Source organism: Nilaparvata lugens, chromosome X (genome assembly GCF_014356525.2).
Source record: "Nilaparvata lugens isolate BPH chromosome X, ASM1435652v1, whole genome shotgun sequence".
Classification (NCBI taxonomy): domain Eukaryota; kingdom Metazoa; phylum Arthropoda; class Insecta; order Hemiptera; family Delphacidae; genus Nilaparvata; species Nilaparvata lugens.
In genome coordinates, this window is record NC_052518.1 from 5,483,171 (window position 1) to 5,510,595 (window position 27,425).

General features: G+C 35.2%; 1 protein-coding gene across 2 annotated transcripts in view; it reads left to right on the forward strand.

Annotated features, from left to right (window-relative positions):
- LOC111064043 (sodium-dependent neutral amino acid transporter B(0)AT1) overlaps positions 1 to 27,425 on the forward strand; it is a 179,684-nt gene that overhangs the window by 89,873 nt on the left and 62,386 nt on the right. For both annotated transcript variants that reach the window (XM_039442296.1, XM_039442295.1), the window contains exon 3: positions 14,709 to 14,941. In XM_039442296.1, coding sequence (XP_039298230.1) covers positions 14,709 to 14,941 — 233 coding nt within the window. The remainder of the gene's footprint in view (positions 1 to 14,708; positions 14,942 to 27,425) is intronic.

Genomic DNA, 27,425 nt, shown 5'->3' on the forward strand with positions numbered 1-27,425 from the left:
ATCGTAAATTATTTTATAGCGACTGAGACAAATAAAAAATGCCTTAGTTCTCCTCCATCAGCAATATTATAAAGCCAGCCAGTCACGGTAACGTGTTTCTTATTCCAAAGAAAATCAGCCCATTTATATCCAAGATTGGAGAACAAAATTATGGGAGCCTGGAGTAGTTATTAATGAAGCTGATGCCCCACGGTCCTATGTGGTGAAGTCCAATAGCGGAAGAATATTAGGAAGAAATGAGAGGTTTTTAAGAAGAAGATGAAATCAAAGGAAAGGTTGAAAAAGAAAATGTTTGAGAAAGTAAAAGGGGAAGATGTTTGTATATCATGTGATGTTACTTAATCACATGATAACTGTTTGATAATATAATAAGTTGTTTACTAAGTTTAGTTTGTTATATACGTAAATAAAGATGGTTGCTTCAAATGGCTAAGAATTTATTAAGATATTTAAACATATTTAACGAATAAAACACTTACATAATGGCAGCATGACTATTGGTAACGGAATGACACGAGAAATAATCTTACAGAGGTTTAAATACTAGTACAAAGTGCTTACTCCACAGTTCCCAAATCTATTGTCTTATGTATATAAATATAACAGTAGACTCTTTTCTTCAATATCTTGTAACACTTTTAGTTAGTAATTTTAAGAGCGAAATAGCTCTTTTCAAATCTAAGCTTGTCTTCAAATAGGAACTGATTTAAACTACAGTTTAGCTACAGTTAGCTGTAGTTTTCTCATGTGTTTAAGTGAGATGGCTCAAGCATCAACGTTTGAAATGTTTGTTAATGACTGTGACGATGCCAAGTGAAAATTCCTAACACAATTTATCAATCAATCATTGTACTCTCTAACAGACTCTTAACTGACAAACAAACTGACGCTGTTTTTTATTATTTTCCTCTCTTTTTCTGTAAGCTACGTATTTTATATGAGTGTATAAGCCAGTATATATTGTAATATAGATAAATAAGAATACTCAATAAATCTCTCGTATTGAGTCAGTTTCACGCACTTCGATTTTTGGGTCGTCGAGTTTTTTCTGTCCTTATGAATTCTATAAGGACTATAATTCTATAATTCTAATTCAGATTGGACGGAACTTGACAAGCATCATCTGTTTGACATCATCTTCTTAATCTAATGAAATTTATAAGGACGGCAACATTTTCACATCCAAAATTCGATGTGTGTGTAACAAGCCTCAGTGTATAAGTCAGCAATGATTGTAATCTGCATAAAGGGATCTCTCTCTCACACCATATAGCTCCTCCAATTCTCATTCTTTCTCACTCCACCAAACTAAGAGCCCTTTTCTTGGTTGAAGCTTTTAAATGTACTTCCATTGAGCTGCATAAATCGTTCATTTTCCTCATATCCCGCCTAATACCTCTCAATTTGTTACTTTATCTTTCAGAGTGTACCGCAACGCCCACACGTTTCTCTCATACACCTTTTCAAGTGGATATCGCAGAGAACAATGTTTTACCTGCGGGATCTCGCTTTTCACATTTTTCCCTCTATTTCATCACAATATTCCTCCTATCACAATATTATTCAATATTTACTTCGGAAGAATTCCTCTTCACATTTCCATCTAACGCTTATCAGTAAACCGATGGAACTCCTGTTTATTTTTCCTAAAAACATGCAAATTATAATGCTTTTTGCGAATGGATCTATCCATTTATGTTATGTCTGGAGATAACAGTAGGATATGGTTGAGTTTAGAATTTTGAAATAATAATGTCATCTATATAATAATCTTCAGCATATTCTTATAATATCAATAGCCTTCTTATAATCGTCTACACTCTCATCTTCTTAAATGCCTATTTTCTATTTTGTGATGGCTATCTTCATAAAAGGTACAGCTTATTCTTTAGTAGGGATAATGGGGATATATATATATATATATATATATATATATATATATAATATATATATATATATGTGTATATATATATATATATATATATATAGATATATATATATATATATATATTATATATATATATATATAATATATATATATATATATATATGGTTGAATCTTAAAAGAGTTTTATAGTTCTCAACTATTGGTTGTGATCGTATCTGGTATAGTTTCCTCTTCCTCATACGAATTAGTTGAGCCATTTTACTATGAGCAAAAGGTGATAAGCTGCTCTAGACTAGACTCACCTTTTTTGAAGCATTTGCTTCAAAAGTTGAACAAATGCCCTAGTTTATTCATACAATTTTGAGCAAAAGCTTCTACTTTTGAGCAAATGCTGAAACTATTTTTTTGATGAGCATGAGCAAAAGGTTTTGCTCACGTTTATTCATAGAAAATGAAGCAAATGCTCCATATTTTAGAAGTATAAGCAAATGCTCAACTTTATTCATGTGGCCCATTATCTCTATAGTAGGTTCCTAGGTTGCATTTACTCCTCATCACAACAAATCCAGCAACACCAAAATGTTTTTCTTTAATCTTCTATGAATGGCAGTGGCAAGCAGAGAATCGACAACGCTGTTTTCCAATCTTTCTCTACTGACATTATAACGTGGGCCTCACTATAGTTGACAACTGACAATTTTGAATTTTTAAAAGGATAGCAACACCAATATTATTCAAATACTGTCATTATAACGTGGACCTCACTATAGTTTACTTAGTAATTGTAGAGCTTACATGTAGGGTGTAAGCATGATTTCTTCAGCTGAAATAGTATATTTCGCACCTAGAGCAGAAAATGAGACTGCGCTACTGAGCGGAAACTGCGCTAATGAGGCGAGACTGAGCCGGAAAAACATTTTTGCCCGTGGTAAAAAAATATATATATATATATATATATATGTGTGTGTGTGAGAATAATTGTTATTAAGCACTTCCGAAAGCAGAAGTGGAAGGTCATAGCTCTAGCAAATCTGAGGTAATCTGAATATCAGGAAATTGTCGAAGTATTTTTATTTTTTATTCTGATTTGTATAAATAACCTGAAAGATATTGAGCACTTTGCGGCCAAGCATGAAGTGAGACTCCACCAGCACGACAACATAGAGGCAATCCAGCTGCTTGATGTTGATAATCTGGTCAGGAGGCTCAAAAGAACAAAACCGCATGAGTTAGTGAAGTGAAATTTGTGTTGTGAATTGATGGCTTGAAGCTGGTGTTAGTGATAGTGAAATGTTCATCCCTTCAAACCAAACAAATTATTATTGGCCTACTAACTTGATTGTATGAAACTATTTTATAGGATACAAACTAGACTAATTAATTGTAGTCAAAAACTAGACAAACTGAATCATAGGATAAGGTTTGAAAATGTCCATTTAGAAATATTAGGATAAAATAAATAGCTTATTAGTCTCTGACTAGGTGCTAATTTTTAAATAATAAAAAAAATTCTGATTTGTCTAAATAACCTGAAAGATGATGTTCAATTATGTGGGAGGTTGAGTTTAAACTTTTTTATTCTTCCAAATGACAATAAGATGATATTATTATAAATGTTTTAATTATTGAATAATGAAAAGTTTTTTGATCAGCTGTTTTTTGATCACCTTTCTTAGTTCCATGTTAGCGGCTGGAAAGGGTACTCTTTCCGGAAAGGGTACTCTTTCCGGCCTAGGCCGGAAAGGAACCTGTTCTGACGTCAGACGAGAGTCGTCTGCAAACAATGCCTTTCAGATCTATGTAGGGACTGGAAAACAGCTGCTTTCTGTGCAGTGTGGCGAAAAAATCATAAATTCAAATTTACTTTTGGTATGGATGTTTCATCCAGTTTCGCATTACTTATAGCCTCACTATACATGAAAAATAATTGGGCACTGATCAAGTTGTGAATCGGCGTCAAAGGAGTACGAAATCCCAGTAGTGACGTTGATTATCCACGGCTCAAAAATGATGCTGACGAGACAGATCTGTTGGCTGGCCTGTGCTGGCAAACTGCCAATATGGCGTTCCACTTCCTCGCCAAAATAGGTCAGGCGACTCAGAGAAGTATTGAACCCGTTCGACTTTTGTTAGGGGTAGGGTGGTGGGACCTTGTTTTTCCAGTGCAGTTCTCGGATGTTGCAACTTTCAACCACTTATCGATAAAAACTGATATCGAAACACACTAATCGATGGAAAAAATCGATCGCTTCCTACTGAACTTTATCTCAAGAGTGCAAAGATTGCAGTGATATTGAAAACAAACTCAGTGTAACCGTCATTCGCTCTTTTGATTCCTACAATTTTTTTCCATCATATAGTTTCTCATCCCTCATTTATAGAAACGATTACAGCGAGTCTATATATTATAATCAATCGTTTCATTGGAATTCTAGCTCGAAGCGATAAGGTTGATGTTATTTTTGAAAACCAAAGATAAAACTAAATTCAAAGTCAAAGCTTTTCCAACAATTTTTCCTCAAACCATCTTAAATTCCAGTCTCTTATTTCATAGACAGAAATTAAACAAATCCAAAACCAGCAAGTATGATACTATATTGGAAGTTTCTGTTCGGAGAGTTGATATTTTTTCAATTTTTTTACTGCCCCACTAGCTATTTTCAACAATTTATCAATAAAGGACATGCATATCTATAATGTCCTGTCAGATTTTTAGTTCATATTTCAGGTTGACACTAAAGGATAAAAACCATGTTTGATTGCTTTCGAATATTTCACTGCAATACGGATGCGTTCCAGCTTTGCCACCAGTCAATCCTTCTAGCAATAAAACATCGATGGCCAAGCTCATATTAATGAAAAGTATAAAGCATGTGGGAGCTCTCTGATTTATATTATTCATGTACCAACAAAAAACGTTGGAGATATTTTGGTTCGCCGAAGTATATTTTATAAGTAAATATCGTTTTCTGTCGCCTTCCACACTCCAGTCACTCTGTGACGTTGTATTCTATCACTGATTGATATTCGTGTCTCCTTCTTTTCCACCCTGCTCATCCTCCTCCTCCACTACCACCACCTCCTCTTCAGTCTGCACTCCTCCTGTCACATGAGTGAAGGATGTAATCCATATAGCACGTGTTTGATAGTCCTTTTGACCTCTCTCCGGTTACTGATGGGTCACCAGATACCCTGATTGGATTTTCAGTCTCTCGCCTCTGTTCTCAAGACCACTGTAATAAGACTGTCTTGTGTAGAGTACTGAAATCATCTAAACAGGTAAACTTTTTTTCTACAACCGCTCGTAAAGTTCTTCTTAAGGCTGTGCAAAGGCTTAAAATAAACTTTCTACTCGCGATATTTTTCAAAGTTTTTCGATTTGTATATCATCAAGCTATCAAAATGGAAAAGTTTTCTCAGGAAAACATTTTCTTTACGATCATTACTTCTTGAGATATGAGCGCCTAAAGTTTGAATGTTTGGGACAGAGCATTTCAAATTCGATAAGAAATAAATCCATGAGATTCAGAGGATAGATTCTTCATGGTATTGTTCCCCTAGTAAAACAAAAAAATTTTTAAGATAGTTAGTTATTCAATTTACTAAAAATAACTTTTAGTTGAATTATTTTTGGTACATTGAATAACTATCTCAAAAATTGATATTTTTAGAATTTTTTTGTTTTACTAGATCAACAATACAATGAAGAATCCATCCTCTAAATCTCATGGATTTATATTTTACCGAATTTGAAATGTTCTGTCCCAAAAATTTAAACTTCAGGCGCTCATATCTCAAAAAGTAATGATCAGAAAAAAATGTTTTCCTGAGAGAACTTTTTCATTTTGATAGCTTGATGATATACAAATCGAAAAACTTTGAAAAATATCACGAGTAGAAAGTTTATTTTTAGCCTTTGCACAGCCTTAAGGAACTGAAAACTCATCATAAAACAGCTGTTTTGTTAGGAGCGAGCGAGAATCTATTTTACCCTCGCCAGCTGTTTACGCTCGCTAACCGCAGCGCATGCGCAGTAGACTACATTAAGAAAAATGCAATTCCAATAAGTTCATCTCCCTACTTTTACGCCTTTAGCTTCACCAGCGATTGTGGCGAAGACGGCTGGAGCGTAATAGCAGTATTTGATTAAAATTGGTGTTGCTATCCTTGTCTATCATCCTTGTATCAACTTCGTATCATCTTTGTATCATCTTCCTTTAGTGAGGTCCATGTTATAATGGCAGTATTTGATTAACATTAGTGTTGCTATCCTTGTCTATCATCCTTGTATCAACTTCGTATCATCTTTGTATCATCTTCCTTTAGTGAGGTCCATGTTATAATGGCAGTATTTGATTAACATTGGTGTTGCTATCCTTGTCTATCATCCTTGTATCATATTCGTATAACCCTTGTATCATTTGTTGAATGACTGAGGTTTGCTTGGGTCCAAAATCCAAACAAGTGTACAAAATTAAGAGGTCATTCACCCCAAAAATCAAAAAATTGTGAATTTCAAGGTCAAATACTGATTTTCAAGGGTAAAAACTGGAGCAATTCATAGATTAACTGGTCATTGACCCCATGTATGATCGATCAGGCAGAAAAACACAAAAAGGGAGGGGTCAAGGTAAAAATTTGATTTTTGGAAAAACCACCTGTAAAAATGACTAGGATGATTTTGGGGCATAGTTTTCATCAAATCTTTAAATCGTTAGATCTGAAGAGATGGAGCAAGAGGTGCTACAAGTATGACAACCCTCGAAAATGAAAAACCCTCTTAGGGAGCAGAGTCAGTGGCAAAAACTGTTTTTAAAAAAACACCTGTTGCATGAGCTCATGATGGGGCGTGGCTAGCATCAGAACCGATGGAGTGGGGGAAGCTGCAGAACGGCCACCTGTTGAATGTCTGAGTTTTGCTTGGGTCCAAAGTCCAAACAAGTTTATTATTTCTTTTCATTTATTGTACAAAATACTACAATCATAATATGACATTAAAGGAAAAACTAGGCTGAGCCTGTACTATTTCTCTCCCAAAAATTTTGATAAAATGTTAATGTTGTCCAAATGTTTAGGTTATGATATCACACACTGCTTAGTCACTTGATTTTTGGTTCAGGAATAATGATTTGAAGATTTTGAATTTTGAAGGTTGACATGATGACATGAATCAGAATGTATCACAACGAATAAAAAACTAAAAAAATATTTCACTAGTTCTCAAAATTAGGAGGTAATTGACCTCAAAAATCACAAAATCGTAAATTTCAAGGTCAAATACTGATTTGCAAGGTCATTGACCCCATGTGTGATGGGATCCACCTACTTGCAACATTGTGTAAAGAACTACATCACTAGCCGTTTCAGTCAACCAATCAGAAGAGAGTATGGAAAGCTGAAAGGTTTGGCTTGCTGCCATTGGTCCGTTATTCCTACACCATGATTTGTGCTTTCTCTATCATTCCATAGTGGTGGAATTTGCTTTTTTCAATCGAGCAGTTTTTTATATACATTATCATTATGGGCCGGTTTCCGAGCTCGGGATTTAGCTAAGTCCTAGACTTTAAACAGCTGGAGTCAGAAAATTGGTTTTCCAAAACGGGGCGGAGTCGCAGTCATTGTCATAGTCACGTTTGAATTAAATTTCGGAAAACTAGAAAATTGAACACAAAATAAAATAAAGAGAAAACAGTGTAAAGTTTTAGCTATTTTGAACTATTTAAGAATGTCTAATTTCGTCAAGGAAAAACGTTTCCAATTTATTATAGAAATGAGAAAATAAAAACTACGACTACTGTTATAAAAGCTGCGACTACGCCCCGTTTTGGAAAGCCAATTTTCTGACTCCAGCTGTTTAAAGTCTAGGACTTAGCTAAATCCCGAGCTCGGAAACCGGCCCTATAAGTCAGTATCAGTTATAGTATAGTCAGTATCTGACTATCAGGAACCATAGTAGAAACATATTAGAAATTTGATTTAGATTAGATTTTTGTGTTGAGCCTGCTGATGGGCTCATAGAGTTTAGGTTTTTGCGTGGTAATGAGTAGATGAAGATTATATACAGGAATACATACAGCTTCATGTGGGCTCCGAACTATTAGGAAGCTATTTTTGAAGATCATGATTCATATTTCGCTGTACACGGTTTTTACTTTCCTTGCCCTATTACCATAGGTATTACTTTCCTTTCCCTATTACCATACGTAAGGAAAATATTGCTTTCCCAAAAAAATCAAGATACCCTTATTTCAAGTTTTGTGTGTGTGTGTGTGTGTGTGTGTGTGTGTGTGTGTATGTCTGTGAACACGATAACTCCATTCCTAATTAACCGATTGACTTGAAATTTTAAACTTAAGGTCCTTATACCATGAGGATCCGACAATAAGAAATTCAATAAAATTCAATTCAAGATTGCGGAAAAATAGCGGATGATTACTAAAAAACCATGTTTTTCTCGAAAACGGCTCTAACGATTTTCTTCAAATTTATAACATTCATAAGCCCTATCAACTGACTTGAGTCTCATTTCTGGGAAAATTGCAGAAGCAATCCGTAATATTCTTGAGAAAAATGGCAGACAATTACTAAAAAACCATGTTTTTCACGATTTTCTCAAAAATGACGACCGATTTTTTTCAAATTCATACCCTGTATAGTTATTTATCGGCTCTAACAACTGGCGTCAGTCTTTTTCCTGGGAAACAAATGGGGGGTCCACCCCATCCTTTGAGAAATGGACCTTGGAACCTCCTTCTCGTGCATGTGGTAGGTAGGTAGAGCAGTTTATAAAAAGAACACATAGTCGATATTTCATCTGTAGAACAGCTGTTTTGACGACTTTTAAAAAAATAATCGAATTTCACAATTTACACAAAAAAAATTACTCTGATAACAATTATATATACACATGTACGCAGTAGTCTGATCGTAGTTTCAAATATGTTGCCGCCAATCGTCATTATTGTTACATATGATATTTATTATTATCATATGATTTCAATACATTAGTTACCAGAACGTTAATAACAGTTTAGTCTTGAATGTATTAAAATAAAGATGGTTGGTTGATATGAAGAGTATTATTTATTCAATATCTAACAATTATGTTATTCCTCTAAATTATTTTCGTTTAAGAATGAGGCTTACAGTTCAATAAGCAAGGAAAGTTGTGTGAGTGTACCACGCCAGATTTTTTCTGAAATTCTTCCACACTTCAATAACTTGTGATGCAACCCAATGAGCTGATGATTGATTCAAACACGAATAATCAGATCCTCCTCCTCAGTAGTTGTGAAGGTGACATTGTGGCAGTTACTCATACTCAATGAAAACACTAGATATTGTCCAACCACAAATTTATTGAAAGTCGAGATACCGGCTTCAGTTGTTACACCATTATCGATCTCTGGAACAATTATAACGTAATGTCCGGAACAATTAACGTTATCTCGACTTTTTATGAATCTGTGGTTGAAAAATATCATAGACAAATGATCTAAGATATCTTCAATATATTTACTCTATGACAATATCTAGGCTTTTTAGTTAGAAAAAAGCCTCAATAGCCTTATTCTATCCTTGAATGTTACACTCATTTTCTATGTACTGGTTTACGCATAATTTTTCCTCATCAATATTATCATAAGATTTTCTATGTGGTGGTGTACGCATAATTTTTCCTCACCAATCTTCTATATCTATAAAAGGCTAAGTCCTGACAGACTGAAATATTATCATAGGACAAAAGACAACTTGATATTGCCTAGAAGCTTGAGTTGTAGAGGCTAAATATTTCATTTTGATCTGAAAGCATTCTTGATCTGAGGCTACAACTCATCTAGAATTTTTTTGTTCTCTGGGAATAAGTATCACTTCTTTCCATCAAACTATAAATAATCATTATAATAATTGTTTTTTATATTAAACTTTTACAACAGTACTCACGATTTTGTTGTTTATTGGACGCGTTTCGTGGCACTGAGCCACATCCTCAGCGTACAAGGAGTAGCTAGATACTGAGTTTATAAATAATCAGTTCAAACAAGAATAATTATTAGGTTGGAAAGGAATATTGTAATATACTTTCAACATGTAATAAGAATATCTAGCGTGCATTAATGGAATAATGTTAATAATATAAAAACCACATTAATCGTATTTTTATAGGTCATTTGTATTGATAAAGAGCATGGTTTTTATTTTCTTCCGGGAACGTGTAAAAACGAGTTCCTATCGTCATATGATTCCTTCTGATTATTATAGTTACCGTGTACAAATTGCCAAGATTTCTATTTAATAAATAAGCACGAAAATACAGTAATAAGCGACGTTTTATCAGTATAGACGCTCGTTTAGATAATCACCTACATTTTCCACCCTGTATTCATGTTCAAGGGTAAACTCATGCGAGAGTATGCAAACAGTATCTCAGTTGAGCCACATTATCAAGGTTAGACGTCAAGGCAAATATCCTTCCCTCTCTCTCACCCCATCTTGTAGCGATTTCCTCTTCTTGAAATCAGATGCCAAAGCAGGAAAAGAGAAATTTTAAGCTGAAAAGTTGTTTGAGCTTGTTTCACTACCTTCTCATCATTAGAAGTAGTGAAACTTCTCATTCCGATATCCTTTCAACGCTGACAATCTCATTGCTGGTATTTGTGGATAGGTGTTAATTAGTTCTATACAACCAAATGACTGCGCTTCTTTTGTGAAGTCTTAAGCTCAAAGCGAATCTCATATTTCAAGTTGAATGAACGAGCACATTTTTAATGAAACACTATAACTATAGGTCAACACTTTAATTATTAACTTTATTGTATCAAATGCTTGTTTCTTGATTATATCAACATGAAAAGTTGGAGAAGTTCGAGACATGGAAATATCGCTTCAAATAATTTGAAAGTATGTTGTCGATATAAATAATTTGGAAGTATCATTGTAGTACCATTGAAGTTTTCATGGAGCCCGAAACATAAAAATATCGCTTCATTTTTTTTATTTCTATTAAAACTAGTCACTAGGACTAACCACTAACCATTAATTTTGTTCTGTTATTTCTTATCCTAAATTAATTTCTATTGCTAAAGTCTTCCAGTGAAGCCTACAGTTCCAATCTATAATTCCACTACTTTAAATTATTTCACTACACTTTTATTCAATATACTTTTTTCACTCCACTAGCACTACACCAACTCGAAGATCGCTTCAAATAATTTGAAAGTATGCTATCGATTTAAATAATTTGAAAGTATAATTTTTGTTTTATTATCAAAACAGATTGCAGTACAGAAATCAGTCGATCAATATCAACATCTGGCAAACTTCTCATTGAAATAAATGCTACAGTAAGTTAACTGGAATGATAGAAAAATCTGAAATGAATGGACCATATGATTTAAGAATGGAAGATTTTGAAAGAGATCAGGTGAAACAAAAACTGAACCGAACGTGTGTGGAATACATCATTTTTTGTTTGCTGTTCCCTGGCAACGAAATCAGACCTGGTAAAACCTATTTGTGTCGAAGGGGTTTTCGGAGTTGTGCTGTTTTTATTCACAAAAATGAACAGTTTCTATCAGATATCCTCTATTGAAGGCAGTGGCAAGACAGAGAATCGGCAACGTTGTTCTCCTATCTTTCTCTACTGCCATTATAACGTGGACATCACTATACTCAATAAAAACTACTTCAGTATAAGGCAAACAGACTATCAATTTATCCTAAGTATTCATCTAATCCGTGATTGATTAAACACGCTTATTCCATCGAATGGTAATAACAAAACACGTGTACCTCTCTCGAAATAAACAAGTACTCGGATTCTCGGTCCGTTTTATTGTGTTTGAAAAATCGGTTACTTTCCTATTACTGTCTACAAATGAAATCATAATATTCATAACCGTTTATCAATCCGCAAAATCCATCCAATATCCATTTCATCTATCATTCAAAACCAATAATGGAAAAAGCTCCTTGCTGTAGCTCGTGTCTCTCATAAGCCGTACTAGATTCAAGGCTATATGCATCTCATAGACAATTTAATAATAATTCATTTCCCGGTAAAGCTCCAATTTCGAGAATATTCTTTCTTCATTCATTACTAGAGCTCCAGTCCCATCTTCCCTATTATTTGTCTGGCTTTCTTTTATTTGTTTTCAATATGAAAAACATCGTCCTCTCCAGATTCAAACATAGTACGAGTGGAAATTTAATTTCAATCCATAACCCTTCGCATTACGCATTTCAATATCAATAAAGGTGTTCCTGAAAATAGTTTTTCATTCAGATTTTTCCTTCTATTCAGTAGATCTCATCATTATTCTTCGAATTATATTTTCAACAGGACTATAATAGATGTCTCCTGGACGGATGGATGATTTTCTCATTACAATTTTCCAGCTCAATTCCCCCGTTCTCTCTACCTAGAACGTGAAGAGATGAAGTAGTTCTCTATAACTCATCATTTTTCAATTTGATAATATTCATTATTGTTTTCGCTCTATCATTCCACTTCTCTTGGAGGGTTGAGTGGAAGAGGGGGCTCTTATTGCCTCAACTTCGCCCACATCACTTTTCTTATTATTGTTAAGTGTGAATATCTGTCTATCTCCCTAAAAATATGTATTTACAGTATATCCTTATTCAGCCGAATATCATTCCACCCTATCTTGCAAACTCATATAGAATTATTATTAGGTTGAATTCTAAAATTTTTCCCACATAAATAAGGTGAAACATTTCCCCAATAAGTTTTCCCTGGAATGTAGCTTGATAATAGACTAGTGAGGAGAAAAGATCATCCATGAAATTCGTGAAACTTTTGAGGTGATGAATAATTACAATGGACTCTTTTCTGCGCTGGGATCATCATCTCAATGAATTATGCGGGAGACTGAGGAAGACCATCCACAGATTCAGGATTCTGAGGACACTGGTCGACAAGGGATGTCTTAAGGTGCGTACAGACTGTCGCTCTGCTCCGCAACCGAACGTCACTCCAGCAGAGCGATTAATGATCGACCGGGGAGCAACAATGGTTCGACCGGGCAATGCGAGAAGATCTAACATCTTCCGTAACGTTCATGATGGGTGCGTGGGCGGCGCGACTGTAGTTCGATGGAGGAACGAGGGCGGTACGAGGGCGGTACGAGGGAGGAGCGTGCTCGGTACGGGTTGGAAGAGCGTATATGTGTACGCAGCTTAAGAGTTATCTACGTCTCTCTAGCACAGTCCCTCATGCTGTATGGGATTGTGGGATGGGGAGGTGCAAGCTTCTTGCACATCGAACCGCTCCTCAGGGTACAGAAGCTGATCATGAGGGTCATCAACCAGAAGCCTCCACGCTATTCATCAGACCAGTTTGACGTGATGGATCCAAGACAGCTTTACTCCAAGGAGATACTATGCAGATTACACAAGAACCCAACAACATTTCAAACTAGAAACCACAACAGATTCAGGAATCTTCTCATCACCATTGTTGCAGGGAAGGCACTATACCAGAGACATTTCAATCATTTAGCACCAAAATTATATAATCTACTTTCTGCAAACTTAAAACAGATTAATCATCCTAGAAAGTTCAAAACAATAGTACACAATTGGTTAATGAGCAAAGGAAGACAGAAAATAGAAAACATTATTTCAAACAACAACTTACCATCTAATGACTTACTAAACACTAACTAATTAATAATACGCACAAAAAACAAACAAAACCTACTCTATAACATGGTACGCCATAGTGGAGTAGGTCAATTTCCACACAGAAAAAACTAAACAAGTGAAGGACACATTATAAGAATTTTTTGTTACTAACTATTGAATGTAATATTGCAATTTATCTAATGAATTTTTTGTTACTAACTATTGTATGTAATATTGCAATATTATATTGTATATTGTAATATTGTATCTAATATTTTGTGTAATTGATGTTGTAGTTTTAGTTTTTTTTGGGAAATAAACATTATTTATTTATTCATTTAATTATGATAGAACGTGATTTCCCTATCAGAACCATTTCAGTCTCTGATAAGAGATGAGGTACTCATTTATTTATTCATTAGTACAAAATTACTATTCATTGAAATGATTTTAGGAGCGCAAGAGGAGACAAACCCTTTAATATTCAAATCCCAAATATGGCTTATGAGTTCGAAATAAGGTGATGGGGAGAATAATTGAAGAGTATTTAAATATCTTGTTGCATGGGAATGTATTGGCATTTTGTGAACCTCCGTTTTCACATTTATAAGAACAGTGCAACTGTATAAAGATTTAAAACGGTTAATATTTTTAACTTTGAGGAACAATCACCGACAATGTTCTGTACTGCTATCAACATCTTATATAGTGAGGTCCACGTTATAATGGCAATGTTTGATTAGCAATGGTATTGCTATCCCTGTCTATCATTCAACAAAGCGGATAAGCGCTATCTCTTTCTCGCTTTGATCGTATTTTAACAATGTAGAATTAATAATTCAAAATATTTCATTATGGAAATTCATTATGACATTATTCAAAAATATAATTTCTTGCTTAATAAAATATAATTGATTATTTCGAACAAGAATGAACAGTTAATATTACATCAATAAACCTGTATCAGCAACCGTCTATAGAATGCATGGACAAGACAGATGATCGACAACGTTGATCTCCTATCTTTTTCCACTGCCATTATAACGTGAATCTCACTGTAATATCATGATAGCTTTCTTCCGAAGTAAAAGCACACTGCTGACATTCACCCCAAAACCACAAACCATATAAAAGATTACTTTGAAAAAAATGCATATCATTTTTTTGTTTGCAGGGGCGTTCCTTATTCCATTCCTGATAATGTTGGTTCTCGAAGGCGTTCCGCTGTTCCTGATTGAGCTTGGAATCGGGCAGAAGATGCGACTGGGGTCGTTGGGAGTGTGGAACACGATCCACCCTTGGCTGGGCGGCCTAGGCATAGCCTCCTGCACTGTGACATTCTTCGTCGCCCTCTACTACAATGTCATCATCACTTGGTGCTTCTACTATCTATTCAACTCCTTCCAGGTGAGACATTCATTTCATTATACAATTTATCTATATATAAAAGCGAAATGACACTCACTCACTGACTGACTGACTCACTTACTCGCAGAACTAAAAATCTACCGGACCAAAAACGTTCAAATTTGGTGGGTATGTTCAGTTGGCCCTTTAGAGGCGCACTAAGAAATCTTTTGGCGATATTTCAACTCTAAGGGTGGTTTTTAAGGGTTTAAAGTTCTTTAGGCATGTATATTCTTCTTATTCCAATATCTTAGAATTATAAGTGAAATGTCCATACCATATTATGTTAATAAGAACTATAATCTAGAGAGTGTACCTCTTCGAAACAGTTGTTCTGGTAACTAAATTAAAAATTATGTCAGGTTGGCATTATGTTGAGTTGACTTTGTTAGGTTGGCACCAAGTTGAAGATTGAAATGCATTTATCCAGGACCTCCTAAATACCAATTTATCCAATTAGCCAAAATTAGTGTTTTCTCAGCTTTTCTGCGTTTCCTCACCTTTTTCAATAATTGATGGAATTATATTTAAAAAAATTCAGTACACAGGTTTAGCTGAGGTGGAAGAATTTTGTTTGCCAAAGATATGCCGATATAGTAACAGGTGTTTTTCGAGATCAAATTGACATAATACGTTCAAATTCGGTACAGAGGTTCCGCTGAGGTCTACATGCAGGCGAGCGAAGCGAGCCCGCTGATCTCATTTTTGGACGATCCAGTCGGGGGTCCAGAATTCGGTACAGAGGTTCCGCTGAGGTCTACATGCAGGCGAGCGAAGCGAGCCCGCTGATCCCATTTTTGGACGATCCAGTCGGGGGTCCAGGGGGCGGAGCCCCCTTGCTAGACGAATATGGCGAGCGAAGCGAGCCTGACGGCTAGTTATTCTTATAAATGTTCTATCCAGTGTAAACAAATAACTTTCTCATTTCCCACACAAAGAATCCAAGACTTCTCTTACACCTATAATAATTTACCCTGATAGATTCATTTAATCATTCACTCCATCATTTATAATAATAATGTTGAGGGTGATGCCCACATAAGCTCTTAGGCTTGTGCGTGGGTAATGAGTGAGAGGGATAATGATGAGAGATGACGATTAATTTTCAGATAGTCGGGACCGACGATTTATCGTCTCCTCCGAAAGATCGTGAGGCCGTATCTATATGATTGTGCTGTGGTCAAAAACTTTGAAAAAAATGTATTCCATATCTATGCGGAATGAGTCAAATTAAGGAAATTTGTTTGTGAGTTAACATTAAGATATATAGAGGGAGATGGAGAGCCAGCTCAGCCAATTAGAGTGACGCATAGATTAATACAAACAAGCGCGGTTGCCAAGTTGTTGAAATAGGCTCAGTCGATGCAGTGCTCTCAGAAAGGAAACTTGATTACGGTGAATATGAGTAGAAATAACATGATTTATGAAGAGATGGCTTAATAAATCAGGGTATTAGTAATTTAATAGCAATACTTGAGATTTAAGTCGATTCTTGTCTGCGCCAAAACTTTTATTTACAATTCCTTGCTGAAGATAAGACAATTAGACGCTGAAACAGTTATAGACATTGAAGAGATGAGCGGATATATCCGCATCTACTAATTCGAATTCGAATGAAACGTGAATGTTGGGTTGCATTGGAGTGGTTTCATGTGCTGATACACTATAATAATTAAAAACAAATAATATTGTTCCGGCGAAGCCATTCATGATTCAGCAGATCTCAGCTGGTGTATTATTTGCATGACCCAAAATCCACCAACTATTAAAAACTGTGTAATACAGATATCGAAAAGATTCTTTCATATTTCTCCCAAATTCAGTGCTTAAAGTTCTGTAAATCATTCAATTTTCATATCGATTTGTTGATAAGTGGATCATGTCGATAAGTGAACTCGATTTTGGCTGAATATAGTAAATGTGTCGAGTATCTTAAAATTATGGCAAAGACAATAATTTTGAATATTTGAAAGAAGGGTAAATTTTTTATTAGTTTGATGAACGGTGGAAATCTTTGCCCGAAGCTTCTATCCAGCCACGGATCTGAAAGCTAATATTATAGAATTGTATTCCTGTTACATTAAGGTACTGGCTGGTAACCCGTGCTTCGCAAGGGTCTATTTTAAAACTTGACAAACTGAAAACTTGACTGAGTGGAATCTTAAAGAGTTTGAAATAGGCCTAGACCCATTCTCGGTTAATTAAGAATATATGAAAAATTTCAAGTTAATCAGTCCAGTAGTTTAGACTCATCATCACGTCAAACATAATTTTCCTATCCCGTACGTGTATGAGCCAGTTCTTCTCTTTATTGTAGTATAGAGATAAGTTCTTCAACTTGTTGCTAACCAAATAAAGTTCGTTCGTTCGTGCGTGTCAGGTGATAGATGATTAAATGCCTAAATTAAAATAAAAATCCACTGTTTCAACAGCTTCGTCATTGAATTCAAAGAGGTCTTGATAAAGGACCTAATAGAGTGACAGAACTCAAATCTTGTTCAGAAACATTCCTAAACTTGATGCCAACCTGACAAAATTGGACTGGTTATTAATTTAGTTGCCAATTTTAACCACCTGTTTCGAAAAGGTATTCTCTCTATATTAACATAATCGTATGTATTCATGTCGCATGAATGAAATTTGAACATTAATTCTGAAAATCTAGAAGGATAATTGAAATTTGGGCTTCGAGGTGCACGAGATTGATATTTTTAGAATCTATGTGAAAAATTTGGAGATCAAAATCATTCCCATTTTTCCGGTATGCAATCCACAAGTTTACATGTATTCATGCGAACAAACGAAGAAGCACAACCCTACTCTCTCTTTTTATATAGATACCTGTTGAATTTGTGAGGTGCATCGAAGATCTCAAATTGGTTTCTGTTGTGAAGTACCCGGTCACATCAGGTTCTTTAATATTTCTGATGTCTTAAATCAGATAATGGATGGTGAGAGCTGAAAAAATCATGTTGTGACGAATAAAAGTCGGTAGGGTATTGTGGGAGATGGCACTTACATCATTGGAAAAATCACAATGAAAAGCAAATCAAAATGCACTTTTGCTGGTCGTATTCAGGGAAAAATATCAACATTTTCCGCTTTCTCACTCGGGGAAAATGGAAAAATTGAAGAACAACATGTCGCCAACCCACGTGCAGTCAGTTTTCTTCGCCTATTCACAATCTCAACCCCGATAATATTTCCTGGTAGTTTTCTTTTCTATTCTCAGTGGACTGAATGGATTGTTGGACGAGGTTCAACTCTTTTCATAACCATTTCATCCTATTCGACCCCTACTTGACTTGGTGTGAGTGCTATTCCACCACATTATCTGGTCAATACGAGCTCCTCATTCAAACAGATTTGATGGAAACGCAGTTCTTGATTATTCTCTGCTTACTGCTGCAATCGCCCTAATAAACCACTATTACATCTGATCAAGGTAGATCAAATCATCCTGTGTTGGTGCATAGATTTTCCTTGGTGATTCTCCCGTCTCAAGTGCATATAATATATTACATTCTTCATGAATGGAGAGCTCAATCAATCGATCAATCAATCTTTCATTGCATTATTTTCCTCATAGGTTTTCTTTGATGATTCTCTCATCTCAATTGCATATAATATATCACAATCTGCATGAATGAAGAGCCCAATCAATCGATCAATCAATCTTTCATTGCAATATTTTCCTCATAGGTTCTCTTTGGTGATTCTTCCATCTCAAGTGAATATATATTGCAATCTATAAACAATCTCAGATTTATATTTTTACTAGCCGTCAGGCTCGCTTCGCTCGCCATATCCGTCTAGCAAGGGGGCTCTGCCCCCTGGACCCCCGACTGGATCGTCTAAGAATAACATCAGCAGGCTCGCTTCGCTCGCCTGCATTTTTCATTTGAGCATTTTTATCATGTTAGGTCGATCCAGTAGGGGGTCCAGACTAAACGTCTGGCTAAACGGATATGGCGAGCGAAGCGAGTAGCTCTTATTGAAGTAGTAGTGCCCAATCAATTTTTCCGCGATAAATGCATTTCAATCTTCAACTTGGTGCCAACCTAACAAAGTCAACTCAACTTAATGCCAACCTGACAAAATTATTAATTTAGTTACCAGTTAACAACTGTTTCGAAGAGGTACTCTCTCTAGATTATAGTTCTATATTAACATATGGTATAGACATTTTTCAATTATAATTAAGAGAATAAGAAGAATATACATGCTAAAAGACGAACTTTAAACCCTTAAAAACCACCCTTAGAGTTAAAATATTGCCAAAAGATTTTTTAGTGCGCCTCTAAAGGGCCAACTGAAGATACCTACCAAATTTGTTTTTGGTCTGGTAGATTTTTAGTTCTGCGAGTGAGTGATTCAGTCAGTCAGTCAGTCAGTGAGTGCCATTTCGCTTATATATATATATATAGATTCATATTCAAAAGTAGCCCTAAAGAAAAAGACATATTGCAATATGCATGAATAAAGCACTCAATCAATCAGTCTTTCTTCAATAAAATTTATATACATATTTAATATGAGTGCTCGTTTGGAAAATGTTACAAATAGAGAAACAATAAAACAAGATAATGACGACAAATGTAAATTGCCCTTAATAGGAGAAATACATGAATAAATATAATTTTTATTGCCAAAAAACAAGACATGTCATTAGCAACAAATTCACAAGTTTAATCATATCTTGTTACAAATATTCGTAGAGGTGGAGGGCAAGTTGATTGATTGATTGAGTACTTTATTTATGTAGATTACAATATATACTGGCCTATACACTTATATAAAATAGCTTACAATACAATAAAATTATAGATGAATTTACATAATATACACTAAGAAAGTAATCATTGAACTGTATTAGTCAAGTTAAGGGACTGAAGAATTATTCACGAAAACTCTATAGTGAGGTCTACGTAATTATATCAGTGTTTAAAGATAGGAAAACAGCGTTGCTGATTCTCTGTCTTGCCACTGCCTTCTACAGAGGATAGCTGATACTGGTATATCCAATGCCATATTAACTGTTTATTCCGTTTAGAAATTATCAATAATATTTCATCTGTCATGAAAATGTAAACCTCAATGATTTAATAATGAATTTTCATTATTGAAATTAAATAGTTTGTTAATGTTTATATTTCTATAATGTTAAAAAACCAAGCTGAACTGAGCTAGGAAAGGATAGCTGTTTTGACGAATGATAGACAAGGATAGCAACACGAATGCTGATCAATAACTGCCATTATAACGTGGATCTCACTATAGGAAGATGATTCAAAGATGATACAAAGGTGATAGACAAGGATAGAAACACGAATGCTAATCAAATACTGCCATTAGGGAATGTGCAACTTGCGCCCAGCGGTCAGTTGATGAGTGGTAGGACGGGAATGTACAACTTGCGCCCAGCGGTCAGAATGTGTTTGGCCACTCACAGATTGCACGTAACAAAGTGAACGTCCGTGACGTCATCACGAGTGATGCCATTTCGCTCTCACTAGCAGCCGACATTACGTTCCCCGACTGCAGGAGCGAAATTCAAATTCACTACAGTATCCTAAGGAAGCTTCAAGCAAAACACTACTGTATTATGACAACATATTAGCCAAGTTAATGAGATACATATTTCTATCCTATAATTCCATTCTAATTGATATTGAAAGATTGGGCTAGAACCATGATTGTACGAACCAGAGGCGAAGCGTACGGTCATCTCTGGATTCGCCGATGACTGGACAGAAATTGATATGTAATGTGTATGTTATTAAATTGAAAATATTTAAAATAAATACAAAAAAAGGTGAAGAAACCAAAAAAGAAACGTTTTTTTGCGAGCGCGCCAAGTTTGAATAAAGTAGACTACTGCATCATCAGTTCCATCCGTTCAATGTGATTCTCAAAAATAAGCGATTCCAGTAATGCTATTTAGCATTGGTTACCACCACTCTTCTGCATCATCACTCTCCCTCTCCCCGTAAACGATGGTGGAGTAAACGGTCAAAGACATCGCTATTTTCTGCGATTCCACTGTTCCGCGCCAGTGTTGCAAACCGTACGATAATTATTTTGTTTGCAATTTGTTATTGATAATGATTATTATTATTTCTTCTATGTTTGGTTTTGAAGCATCTAAATTTAAAAATCTACTTTGAGAAAATATTTAAGAACTGAAAATTTAGTGAAGTGAACAACTACAAGATTTAACGTATTTCGGACTATGTGTAACCTTATCTAAATTTGGGAGAGGAATAGCACAAGGTTACCTTATTTTTCTCTCCCTGTCATTTTTGATGATATACTTGTTGTATGAATCAATTAAGAATAAAGAATTTCATTTCAATTTTTTTAATGAATTTTAATTATTGAGGGCCAGTTTCCGAGCTTGAGATTTAGCCAAGTTCTAGACTTTTCAACTCTAGGATTTTGAATAGTAAGCTTATCTCATACTAGATGTCATCTTGATCGATAAATAATTGTCCAAAATCTAACATTATCTTTTAAGTAGGGGAGGGGATGCAACTTCATTCAAACTTTCAACTGAATTGTTGCTGGAGATGACTGAGCCAAAAAGTCACACCTCGCCCCTGGTACGAGCAATCATTCATTAAGAGACAGTCATCTTGAATGAATAATCTCTGTCAAATTGGTTCTGGCAGACACATCGTCTCAATCATTCATTCTAACGTTTTGACTTTTCATTTCTGAATTTTGTTTTAATGACAAAGACAATGTGGGTGATAGATAAAGATATATCTTTGAATACTTGAAACCTTCAAACACTAATAACTTTGAACCTTCGTCACTCAGCGTAGCAAACATATCAACACTGTTCATTTTCTCACTCATGGTGACAGCCTGAAAGAGTCAATATGTGCTAATTATCGAAAAGTTGATGGGGTGGTGTGGTTTTGACAAACTGGGGGATTCCCGGTCGTCAACCTTTTCAACATACTGTCAGAGCTGGAAATTGCATGTATTCATGATTTCAAAATTCATCACAAGTTGAGATAAATCAATGAACACTTTTGGAGTCGAATAGGAAAGGAATGGTCGTTATAAAGAAGATGTTTGTCGGAAAGTTTATATACCGTTATCACTTCCAGAGAGAGTGAGAGAGAGCGAGAGAGTGAGACAGACAAATAATGTGGCTGGCAGTGATGACGTCACGACGTAAACAGTGTACGTGTGTATCGGAGCCATGTATCACTCCCATTTGACCGTTGGGCGCTAGTTGTGTATGTCCTGCCATTATACTGTGGACCTCACCGTATTGTGATGTGTACTGACCACTCTCAATAAAAACTATTCATTGAGAGGTGACCATTGTTGGGACACTAGCCTCTGAAGCGGAATTCACCAGCCTACCACAACATTAAAGAGGGGAATTCTGTATGGACTATTTAATAAACGGGATGTTCCCAATTTTAGAAGCACACATTCATTATTCCGTATCAATATTGACATAAATATGTTTAGTAATATAGGTCATGGATGTTTGGGACTACTCAGCGAGTACTTTTTACTTTTCGCCACACTGCACAGAAAGCAGCTGTTGTCCAGTCCCTACGTAGATCTGAGAGACATTGTTTGCAGACGACTCTCGTCTGACGACAGAACAGGTTTCTTTCCGGCCTAGGCCGGAAAGAGTACCCTTTCCAGCCGCTAACATGGAACTAAGAAAGGTGATCAAAAAACAGCTGATCAAAAAACTTTTCATTATATTTGTGTTCATTATTCAATAATAAAAACATTTATAATATCATCTTAATGTCATTTGAAAGAATGAAAAAGTATAAACTCAACCTCCCACATAATTGAACATCATCTTTTAGGTTATTTAGACAAATCAGAATACAAATTAAAAATACATGGACAATTTCCTGATATTCAGATTACCTCAGATTTGCTAGAGCTCTCACCTTCCACTTCTGCTTTCGGAAATGCTTAGTAGACAACTATTCTCATATAATATATATATATATATATATATATATATATATATATAATTATATATATATATATATGGTTTATTTTTGTGTGCGGCGAAAAATAGCTTTCGCACCACGGGCAAAAATGTTTTTCCGGCTCTCAATCTTTTCTAAACCGATTTGAAAACCTTTTGAAAACCGATTTCGAGCCGGAAAAATCTCATTTTCTGCTCTAGGTGCGAAATATACTATTCCTTGCCCTATTACCATAGGTTTTCCTTACCTATTGCTTTCCAAAAAAATTAAAATACCCTAATTTCAAGTTTTCTATACGTTTCAAGGTCCCCTCAGTCCAAAAACATGATTTTTGGGTGTTGGTCTGTGAGTGTGTATGTGTGTATTTCTGTGAACACGATAACTCCATTCCTAATTGACCGATTGACTTGAAATTTCTAACTTAAGGTACTTATACCATGCGGATCCGACAATAAGAAAATTAATAAAATTCAATTCAAGATGACGGAAAATTACTAAAAAACCATGTTTTTCACGGTTTTCTTGAAAACGGCTCTAACGATTTACTTCAAATTTATACAATGGACAGCTATTCATAAGCCCTATCGACTGACATGAGTCTCATTTCTGAGAAAATTGCAGGAGCTCCGTAATATTCTTGAGAAAAATGGCGGATAATTACTAAAAAACCGTGTTTTTCACGATTTTCTCAAAAATGACTTGACCGATTTTTTTCAAATTCATACCCTGTATTCATCAGCTCTATTAACTGACATGAGTTTCCTTTCTGGGAAACTAATGGGGGTCCACCCCATCCTTGAGAAATAGACTTTGTAACCTCCCTCTCCTGCTTGAGGTAGGTAGGTAGAGCAGTTCATAAAAAGAACACATAGTCGAGATATTTCATGTGTAGAACAGCTGTTTTGACGACTTTAAAAAAAATCATCGAATTTCACAATTTACACAAAGGAAAGGTACTCTGAGAACAATTATATATACACAAATACAGTAGTCTGATCGTAGTTTCAAATATGTTGCTGCCAATCCCTAAATTATTCTCCTTTAAGAATGGGGCTTACAGATCAATGAGCAAGGAAAGTTGTGTGAGTGCGCCACACCAGATTTTTTGAATACAAATGCACGCATTGGCTACTTTTGAATAGGTTATAGGTTAGTCAAAATATTTCTGTATAATATATTGCAGAAGATTAGGAACGAACTGAGCCCTGTTGCATGATAAAATACAAGCTAATATTTTTGTAATTTTACATTCAAATATTATTTACTAGTAGTTCTGTGAACAGTAGACCTCGCGCTCAGTAAGTTACATTGACCTGTTGTTATGTTTTCTTAAAAATTAATAAATAATTTATCAATTTGAAATGTCTAGAAAAAATCCTAAATAAACATAGAGCTTTCTGTCCTATCGTACCGTTACGTGTCGTCCCGGAATGTGAGTGTGAGCGCTGTTATCAGGTCTGGCTGCAACTGTCTACAACGTTGATGGAAAGATACATTTTCAAGATGTTCGATGATTTTGAACGGTTAGTATTATAGTCCACTAGACAGCTGATTTATGATGAATAATCTAAAGTCTGATTTTTGCGGTAATATTGGCGTTCAAAGGAGACTCCTTTTCCTTTTGTACTATCTTAAAATACAAAATTTCAAAAAACCGTATGTATACGTCGACGCGCAATTCAAAAAGTAGCATACTTGTCAAATTTCATGAAAATCTATTGCTGCGTTTCGCTGTAAATGCGGAACATATAAACATAAATATAAAAAATATATAAACATAAGAGAAATGCAAAACCGTGGACTTGAATCTTAAGGTGCATACAGATTTACGCGCCGCGAACATGAGCAATTCACTTTTAATCAGCTGATGCCAAACTTTTTATATTTATTATCTTACCGTTTCTGTAAAAATACAGATATAGAGTCAGCTGATTCGTAAGGCTTGTGAATCGTAATCGTATATCGTAAGGCTTTTCGCGTTTCTTGGCTGTTCAGACTACCAGGCTCGCATAGCACTGTAGCAGTTGATATGGTGAGGTCCTCGTTATAATGCTGGTGGTGATAGATAGGAGAACGGCGTTGCCGACTCTCTGCCTTTCCACTACCTTCCGCAACGTTGCAGAGCTATAAAAGGATAGCTCTATCTGCTTCATCGAATGATAGACAAGGATAGCAACACCGACTTTAATCAAATACTGCCATTATTTATATCTTGAACCTCACTATGGTATTTTCGTTCTCAAGTTTCCATCTTCATTTATTTAGGAAGAATTCTACAGTATTTACGCTAATAAATAAATGAATGTTTATTTCCAAAAAAAACTAAAACTACTACATCAATTACAGAAAATATTAGTTTACAATTACATACAATAGTTAGTTACAATAAAAAATTCTTATAATGTGCCCTCTACATGTTAAGTGTTTTCTGTGTGGAAATTGACCTACTCCACTATGGCCTACCATGTTCTAAAGTAGCTAATACACTCTAGGAAAATTTCAGATGAGAATTCAAATTCCAAATTCAGATTCACATAATTTCAGTTATGGCTAGTCAGTTCCCTGTCCAATTACTGTCGAAAGTATACTGTTATCTACTATGAGATACTAGCGATTTTTTGCCTTCTATTTCCGAATTTCACCAAGCCTCGTTCAAATGCTTTGATGCGTTCTTTTGTCGGGCATATACTAACTACGCCCTGCGGTCAAACGAGAGTATATCAAGGCTCCTACACACACGTACATGTTGTACGTCATGACGTCATCACTGCTTGTCACATTTGTCCCGCTCTCTCTCTCTCTCTCTGGTAGAGAGTTAGTGGGAAGAATACTTAGAATATTCTTTCCAAAGAATGGACATTGATATGTCCAAAGCTCCGCCAATTTATGTAGATGCATAACAATATTATCTATTTTATCTATAGTTATTAGACATTGTTTTTTTTTCATATTATATACAGCTCAATAATTATTTTCTTGATTTATATTTTGTAAATTCATCCATAATTTTGCTGTATTGTAAGCTATTGTATATAAGTGTATAAGCCAGTATATATTGTAATCTACATAAATAAAGTAATCAATCAATCAATCAATCAATCTCTCTGTCAAAATAATAACTTAATTATTCTCTCCGATAACAATCTTCGTTATCATGCACATTCATATTCGATTCATGCCCAAATTCCTCCAATTCGAATCTGGACATGATCTTCATTGTTTATGGCATCATTACACAGTCATATATGTACCTATACATTATATTATATCGCATTTTATATTATAAATATTTTATTCCCTATCCCATCATCACATACGGTATTTTAGTCCAATAAACAATCAAATATTCATAATCATACAAATGGCTTTCATCTATAGTAGTGGATGAAATTGCTGGAGACTTGTGGGTACTTTCAAATTCAAACAGAATCCTTTTGGTTTGTAGCGTTTTTTACATGTTTCTAATTCTTCTTATTTCTTCTTCTTCTTTCTTATTCATCCAAATTCTAGTTCAAATTCTTAATTCATCTAAAATCAGCTGTTTGGTCAACGTTTTTTTTTCTTTGTCTATTATCTAAACATATCAAAACGTTTCAAATAACACCAATATATTCCAATTTAAAAGCAAAAAACCTAACCTCCATAATCTACCATTTCACCTTTGAAACATAATCTACCAGAGCTCCATAGGTTATCTGATTTTATAGGATGGATGAACTGAAATCTGGAGGAACTGGTGCTTTTTCATGAATACATGGATTTCAAGCTCTGACAGTCGGTAGAAACGATTAAAGACCAGGAACTCCCATACATTGTCAAAATCGAGACAAGCGAGTGTTGACGTCACCAACGTGCATTTTGTACATGAGTGGCCATACACATTTTGACTGGAGAGCGCAGCCCTTTTGTCTACTACTCCATTACAACAGTTCTCACCCTCCATTGTTTAATACTTAATATTCTTAACCATATTCTGAACCATTGACAAAGTTGTAGAAAAATGCGAAATCAGCTTTGTCGAATGCAGCCATCTTGGTTTCGAGGTGTTCACCTGCGATTTTATCTTATAACCATTGAGTTTTCCATTATAATTGTCAGCTTTGTCGAATGCAGCCATCTTGGTTTCGAGGTGTTCACCTGTGATTTTATCTTATAACCATTGAGTTTTCCATTATAATTGTCAGCTTTGTCGAATGCAGCCATCTTGGTTTTGAGATGTTCACCTGCGATTTTATCTTATAACCATTGAGTTTTCCATTATAATTGTCAGCTTTGTCGAATGCAGCCATCTTGGTTTCGAGGTGTTCACCTGCGATTTTATCTTATAACCATTGAGTTTTCCATTATAATTGTCAGCTTTGTCGAATGCAGCCATCTTGGTTTTGAGGTGTTCACCTGCGATTTTATCTTATAACCATTGAGTTTTCCATTATAATTGTCAGCTTTGTCGAATGCAGCCATCTTGGTTTCGAGGTGTTCACCTGCGATTTTATCTTATAACCATT